This window comes from Sinocyclocheilus rhinocerous, unplaced genomic scaffold (genome assembly GCF_001515625.1).
Source record: "Sinocyclocheilus rhinocerous isolate Xijiao unplaced genomic scaffold, SAMN03320098_v1.1 scaffold2348, whole genome shotgun sequence".
Lineage (NCBI taxonomy): Eukaryota > Metazoa > Chordata > Actinopteri > Cypriniformes > Cyprinidae > Sinocyclocheilus > Sinocyclocheilus rhinocerous.
In genome coordinates, this window is record NW_015655583.1 from 55,092 (window position 1) to 63,143 (window position 8,052).

Here is an 8,052-nt window from a genome sequence, read left to right on the forward strand (position 1 = left end):
GCTCTGCACTGCCATTACTGCTCACGTTCCTGTCAGGCCATCGCTGCTAACCTCTGGCCTCCCTCTGCACTGCCATTACTGCTCACGTTCCTGTCAGGCCATCGCTGCTAACCTCTGGCCTCCCTCTGCACTGCCATTACTGCTCACGTTCCTGTCAGGCCATCGCTGCTAACCTCTGGCCTCCCTCTGCACTGCCATTACTGCTCACCGGCCTACTGTCATCCAGGGCTGGACTCAGTGACCTCTCTCTCAGCCTGGCCTGTCTTTGAGCCTCTTTCTTGCTTATTGTTTGGACTGTGTTCACCCCCTCCTCACCTTCTCTTGACTTGTCAGCAGTATTGTTAATAAACCCATGAACACTCATTCCGCATTTGAGTTCTCTCTCATTGAATCCCTGACAATTGTAGGCTATAATTTTTATTAGGCTAAATTATTTATTTTGTATTTCTCAAATGTATTTTGTTTGTAAATTTCTTTATTTATATATATATATATATATATATATATATACTGTATTACTGACTGTTTCAACTCCGAATTGCAAAACTTTTATTTTTGGGGGAACTGTTCCTGTAGGAGTCATGCTTATTTAAGTTTTGTAAGTTTGTTTGCTTAATCTTTTTGTTATATTATTGTTAATGTAGTTTATTTTTGTGAGTTGTCTACTTCTATAGGTGAGAGGGGAAGGACATGGTTTAAAAGGATATGCCACCCCTGACAGGACGGGGTGCCTAGAAAAGGAAAGTTGTGATGTTATTGTGGTGTTATTCTGAGTTATCGAGGACTGGACCCACCAAATTACACATGACTATAGTACTACTTAAATGTTTGGTAGGCACATAATGTAATGTAAATATTTTTGTATGAGAAATGTTTGTAAATATAAACCGGCCTTGTGTAACAATATCAGGTCACATGATCAAGAAGTAAAAAAGTCTAAAAACAACAAATATATATTCAAAAGAAAAAAAAATATGAATGCACAATGTGTGGAAGATTTATGTGTGGAAGGTTTATGAATATAATTCAGTGGGTGTGGCAACATAAGGTCACATGATTAGGAAGTTGTACAGATTTGAATATATGAAAAAATATGTGAAATCATATTTCCAAAATCCATTTCGTGTATGATGTGTGTCAGGACAACAATAATAACAATCCAGGGTCCTTCAGTCTTTCAGTCCAGATGAAGTGCCAAGTCCTTCAACAAAGCCATTGTTCTCATTGCTATTAAGTTTGTAGAGAACTCAATAGATTCAAAATACATTCATTTCAAGTTTAAATCTTAAAAAAAAGCTTGCATTTAGAAAATTTACATTTATGAATATGATATTTAGCTAACAGGAAAATAAGGTTTCTAAAATAAATATCACTTTCCCTTTCACAATCATGAAAACCAAAATTTGCATTTCTATACAAAAAAAATGTCAGTGTATAAGAGCAATTCCAAAATAAATGTAAAGAGGTTTCAGGGTTCTCTAAAAAAGAAAGAACAGTTGGTATTAATATCATTCTTAAATCTTTTAAGAGAGCACTTATCTGGATAAAATCTGTGAATCAACTTAAATGTAACTTTGTTAGTTATCAGGTATTTGTGAGGTAATGACCAAACTTTCTTCCAGGGAATATCACTTACAAAACCATTCCAGTTAGAGATTACATAAGGCACAGAAACAGAATCCTCCTGATACAAAACTCTAATTTTCGTATTGTTTTTTTTGTTAGTTTTCTTTTAGATGATGAAAGACACTGTTTACCTACAAATGTTTTCCATTGTTCCACTGAGTGACAAGAGATTGGAAAAGAAAGATCTTTAAAAAGCATGAGAACAACATGTGGCACTGCATCAGCAACAATTGGTAACTCTTTTGGAATAACAGGAATTTCATGCTTATATAAGAACTCATACAGATGAACCGTTTTGATTGAAAAGTTGAGACACAAAAATAATAAAAATTTTAAACCAGTTATCAAAGAAAATAGTTTTGTGATTATACAGTAGATTCTTATTATTCCAGATTAGATAAGAGTGAGGTGTAAAATTGTGTTTAAAAATGAGGGACCAAGCTAATAACATTTGTCTACAAAAAGTGACAATTTGATAGGGACTTTCATAATGCTATAATTACATATTAATAAGAAATTTAAACCACCTAGTTTGGAAAAAAAATAACATTAGGGATCAGATTCCATATAGATGAGGGCTTATTGATACAGTTCTTTATCCAATTTATTTATTAAGGTATGATGTGTGACAGGATTGTGTGAAGATATCACAACTGGTGTTGTCACAGTCTGCAGCTGGAGTGCCCAAGACGGCCACCAGAGGGCACACCTGTGGTTTTTTTGTGAGCACATGGCTTGTGTTGTGTTTGTTTGGTGCCATGTGCTCTCTCCTGTCTATTGTCTGACCCCACCCATCTTGTCACCTCATTATTGTTTAAGTTGCTCCACCTGTGTCTCCCTCGTTACCCACCTCGTTTGTTTCCCTATTTATTCTCCTGGTGTCTGCAGTCCTGTGCTGATCCGTTGTTTTATGTCAGTTGTACATGTGGTGTGTGCTATGTCTACCCGTGTTGCTGTTCCCTGCCTTGCAGTGTTGTGCCTTGTTCCTAGCCTGCCTGTTTTTCCCCCTCGGGAAAGTTTTGGTTTGTTTTGTTTCATTTTATTATTAAAAAGTACCAATTTTCTCCTGCATTTGAGTCCTCGCCTCATCATTCTCCAGTACCATGACAGGTGTGATATCATCGGGTCACTTGAGCAGGAATATGTACTTGAATATTTCAAAAATTCACCAAAAATTGAAAATCATATTTCCAAAATCCAAGTCATGTATGATGTGTGACAGGATTGTGTGAAGATATTACAACTGGTGTGACATCATCGGATCACATGAGCAGGAAGTTATATAGATTTTGAAAACTTTTTCACTTCTGATGTTTAAAACAATTACATCATCGAATAATATAATTATTAATTTTGATATTATGCTTTTAAATGTGATCTGAATGAGATTCAGCATGATCCATGACTATTATGCAATTACATATTACGGTTTCAGCTGCAGCTTCAGCATTTATTTAGGGCAGTGGCGGCATTTCATGTAAGCCTAGTGTATGGCATAATACCCTGTGGCCATTTGCAATAATACATGTATACATTTACATGATTTTGTAAAATCAGCCATTATGATTTATACGTTGTTAAATAATGTTAATTAAAAAAAAAAAAACATTTTAATCACCAAAACACAAGTAAAAACTACGCTAACTACAATCCTGAAGTGGGATCCAATCAGAGAAGTCGCCGTTATCACAACAGCAGCGCTCATCGTGACGCACCGCGCTGCATGAATTGTCACTATTAGGAACCTCTACCTAGCAATGCTCAGGTCTGTTCTCCTAAAAGTATTTGGATTATCTTTAACGAACATCATCAGGATGTTTTTTCTGAACTCTGAATGCTAGGGTATGGCAACTGCCATACTCTGCCATAAGCAAACGGTGTGGGGTGTAGGGGGCGGGACACTTTGGATTCTAGAGAGCATTGGATTGGACAGAAAGTTTGATGAAAAGCTGAAGTGCAGGGTGATGTCATCAAAATTGTTGATCCACACTGGCGGAAGTGAGAGACTGTAAGTTTTGAATGCTTATAACTAATAAATACGAATTGTGTCATTGTTTTGGAGCACACTAGCTTATATATAACCTTAAGGCTAACATAATCATCCTAAAAGCCAAAAAACTTCAATTTTGATTTCATGGGGACTTTAAGTTATTGTTTTGAATCTTCAACAAGCCTCTTGATCTATTTATTCTTCTCTGCACGCGTCAAGCTTGCATCAACACCCACCCACAGTGGATGAGAAACAAGGGGAAAATTGGAACACTGAACCTTGATTTTTATCACTATAGTTTCTTTAAGGGGTTTTGTTAAGGAAAATATTTACAGTTAGACTTATGCATTAGGCAGACGCTTTTATCCAAAGCATCCAAACATTGCATTTAAGTTACCTGTTTTATCACACATTCCTGCATACTGTTAGGCTACAAACCCTGCTACACACATTTACAGTCTTTCTATGTTTCTTTCTATGCAAGATCTCACCTAAGATGCTGTTTATTTTAATGCATCACAGATGCAGTTTTATTGTAATGCATTACAATAAAATGCATTACATGCTTCTCTGGCATATTCACTAGCAATACAGAGCTATATAAAACATATTTCCGTGTTAGTGCTGATGCTATGAAATTTAAAATGAAAGAATATGAAGGAGTGGGCAACATTCTGTAAGAGTGGGATACAAACTCATGGTCCTAGAACTATAATAGCCATTCCTGGGAGTAGATGCATCCCCACATTCAGAGTTACAAAATACCAGCTACCTTTCCCTTTGCAAACTGCAAAGCTAACCATGATTTAACTCTAGTAACAGTAGCTGTACTATGGCACTATTATATTTAGCTACAAAATATTGCTGAAGATTTTTGGTGGTATATAGATACAAAGCTCATTTCCAGAAAAAAAGTTGTAACATTTTGGAAAATGCAATAAAAACAAAAATCTGTGATTTGTTAATTCGCTTGAACCTTTATTCAACTGACAAATTTAGATTTGCAGTATTTTCACAGACCACCTTAATTACATTTTCTAATTATCAACAAATTCTGAATTTGATGCCTGCAACACACTCATTGATCACTGATTCTGTTATTTTCCTGTTTAATACTGTGAAGCTGCTTTGAAACAATCTGTACTGTATAAAGCACTATACTGTATAAATAAATGAGATATGTTCCAACTTTTTTGAGTGTGTTGAAGACAGACTCAAAATGTGTTCATATTTACAAAGCACAATTACTTTGTTCAGTGGAAACATTGTAAATATGTACTTTTTGTTCTTTTGTCAGTTAAATAAAGGTTCAAGAGAATAGAGAGAAAGATTCAAAATCTAAGATTCTTGTTTTTATTGCATTTTCCAAAATGTTTTTTTTTTCCTTTTTGGAAATGGGGTTTGTACATACTAAAACATGACTGTGAGGGAAATGTATTTTTATAATAACCTATGGTAGTTTAATTTAGAAAAGTTTCCAGGTACTGTATGTCAAAGCCTACAGTCAGTGGAAAAAAAGAGTTCATTTATGAGTTTATTAAAGTGTTCTTAGTGCTTCACATGAGGCATAAAGACAATTGCCATGTGGACACCACTGAAACATCTCTTCACTTACCTCAATGTTCTCTTCATAAATAGATCTATCCAAAAGTGTGACTTTAAAGGGAACAGTCTTGGAGCATTTGGAGCCTTTCTGAGGGGATCTTGGGCTCTTGTCAGATGTTGTTCTGTCTGATGCATCTTGTACATCTCTAGAATCGTCATGAGGCTTGATATCCTATAATCAGTTTATATTATCAGTTTATATTACATTATATCGGTTTATATTACATTATAATTTTTCACAACTGTTAATCACCAAAATATTTTCTTTCTTTCTTTCTTTCTTTCTTTCTTTCTTTTCAGTTAGACACAGTCATGGAATGGATCCTCTTTCTCATGCCATCTGTCTTGTGGTTTTCTTGTCAAATGGCTTCCTGCATGTTGGTTGTACTACACTAACTTTGATTTGGTGGACAAGTTGTCAAAAATAAATAAATAAATAAATTTGAACTTTAATGAGACTTGCTACTATCTCTGGAAAGTTACACCAATCCATAGTTTTCACGCGACGTCACACCCTTACAGGAACCCCCCCTTGGAGGGCAAAACAAGGCTTTCCTCCACTGACCGCCTGTTATTTTTACAAGGTTTTTATTAAGTAGTAATGTAGTAAGACAGTGATATTTAAAGGCCAAATTCAGTATACACCTTATTGATGATGCATACTTTGTACAGGCAAGCAGATGTACCCAGAATATAAATGCAATGCGCAATGTTTAATATTAATTGTTTTCCCATAGAAAACCATTATAAAGAAAACACTTAACCATTTAGCGCATTGCATAGATATAAAATTGACAGGCTTGTGCTGCAGTTCTATGGATGTTTTGCCCGCCAGGTCTTCGAGCCAGTCATGTGACTGAAAACTATGAATTAAAAATGTTTGGCTTTATGTCGAAAAATATTAGTTGGACATTTAAAACAATTCCCTACCTCTTTCGCCATTTTACCATCTGAGGCTGACTCTGTAATGGTAACTTCAGTACCCTTATGTTGGGGTGGCACCTCAGTCCCAGGCCCTGTCTCAGTCCTCATAGTCACCTTTTCTGAAAAGGGGGGGGGGAGAGAAAGTGTTTATTTATATTACATTGTTCTCTACATATCAGTATGCACCCTTAAAAACCCACTATGATTAATGCTACTCAGCTTTCAGTGCTAAATCACATCTTTGATTGCAGTAAAAAAGACAATCAAAAATCTGCACATGAAAACTGATACCTTTCCTATTTAGATGCAGAGATAAAGAAAATGTACTACATAACTAGCATTGGCAGTCTGATCCATTTTGTCTTTGTTTCGTGTAGGCCTATCTGTTTGTCTTGTGTTTGAGCACATATCTTTGTCTTTGTTTGTGTTGGCCATGTATGTACTCCCCAATACTCATATTCATGAATGCTCAATACTGAATACTCAATTAGTCATACTCATTTATAGGGGTGTCAAAATTAATAGTTTCTACGATGCATCGCGATGCAGACGAGGACGATTCGGTATCGGTTCAATAGACCATAACCGATTATAACCTACTGATGCTTTTCTGACGTCATTTGTCGCATGCGTGTTTTGTCGCGGTAGCATACAATGGCGGAGGGAGGCGAGACGCAAGCGAGTAATAAAAAATGCTCCAACTACTTTAAAAGCCGACATCTGGGCACATTTCGGCTTTTATGCACAACCTGGTAAGCACAACCTGGAGAAAACACACGCTGTGTGTAAATCATGTCACGCACAAATAAAATATGCAGGGGGTAATACCCATAGATATGTATAGATGCCCTATTCGACCGCTCCAGATACGTCTGCCATTTTGGAATGGTCAACTTGACGTCATTCACCATAATAAGGCTTGTTTGAGATGAGCAAAATCTGCGCAGAACCGATCACCGGTGATCCCCACGAGATGCATGCCGGTTAGAAAAGTGTCCGAGTTACGTCCGACTTGCTCTGATGTCATGCTGACGTGTGCCAAAAAACTCTTGCGACGGCGAGGCGGCTGTGTCGGATTGTGCAGTCGAGCGCAGTTGCTCTCCACCAACTCCGCTGATCAAAAGCATGATCATATTTCCATAAAAATCTAAAATACATGTTTGTATTAAAGTAAAAATGGATGATAAATACACCTTTTGTATGGAATTAAATAGCAAGCACTTTGAGTGTCCTGTTCATCATATTTATTTTCATATAAAAGCAACAGAACTGAAATTATATCATGTTTATTAGCAACACAGCACATGAGTGAGAATAACGCGATATCTGTCTTTGACCTCGTAGGTATCTGTTCCACTTCGTGAGGTCAGAACTGTCCGTCTTGCCTGCGCTTATTTCACTCCTCCCCTCACTGCAGCCGCCTACTCTCGCCATCATTTCAGGCGAGGCGAGGCGCAGCTCAAACAAGCCTAATGAATATTCAAAGATATACATGCATATAACACCATCAGCAGCAAAATAGTTTAATACTTTTGCTAAAACACTGCAGAAAATAACTGAAAAAATTATTTGTACATGGCAAGGAAAGACAACTAAAACTTTGAAATTACTAGTTTACTTTGTTTTCTGTTCATATTTCATGTACATTGTTTGTTTGCTTTTAGTATATATTTATTTTAAAGGGGTCATATGATGCTGCTAAAAAGAACATTATTCTTCAAGATGAAAACCCTGAACTCCCATACAGTGTCTTTTATGTCACATGACACAAATAACATAGGTTTCATAGACAATTGGACGAGTTTTTGGGGCAGACCTGACCTGTTGAAAAGAGATGGTCTTCATCCCTCCTGGGGTGGTGCCGCTCTTCTCTCTAGAAATATGGCACATAGTCTTAGAGTTTGTAC

The 8,052-nt window shown here is 36.6% G+C and overlaps 1 protein-coding gene across 2 annotated transcripts in view; it reads right to left on the bottom strand.

Moving 5' to 3' along the window:
* LOC107718694 (band 4.1-like protein 1) overlaps positions 1-8,052 on the bottom strand; it is a 107,027-nt gene that overhangs the window by 49,780 nt on the left and 49,195 nt on the right. Inside the window, exons 3-4 of one of the 2 annotated variants that reach the window (XM_016525885.1) lie at positions 6,152-6,259; positions 5,232-5,393 (exon numbers count right to left, since the gene is read on the bottom strand). In XM_016525885.1, coding sequence (XP_016381371.1) covers positions 5,232-5,393; positions 6,152-6,253 — 264 coding nt within the window. In that variant the 5' untranslated portion in view covers positions 6,254-6,259. Of the gene's footprint in view, positions 1-5,231; positions 5,394-6,151; positions 6,265-8,052 lie in introns of both variants that reach the window. The other variant, XM_016525884.1, reaches the window with a different exon arrangement.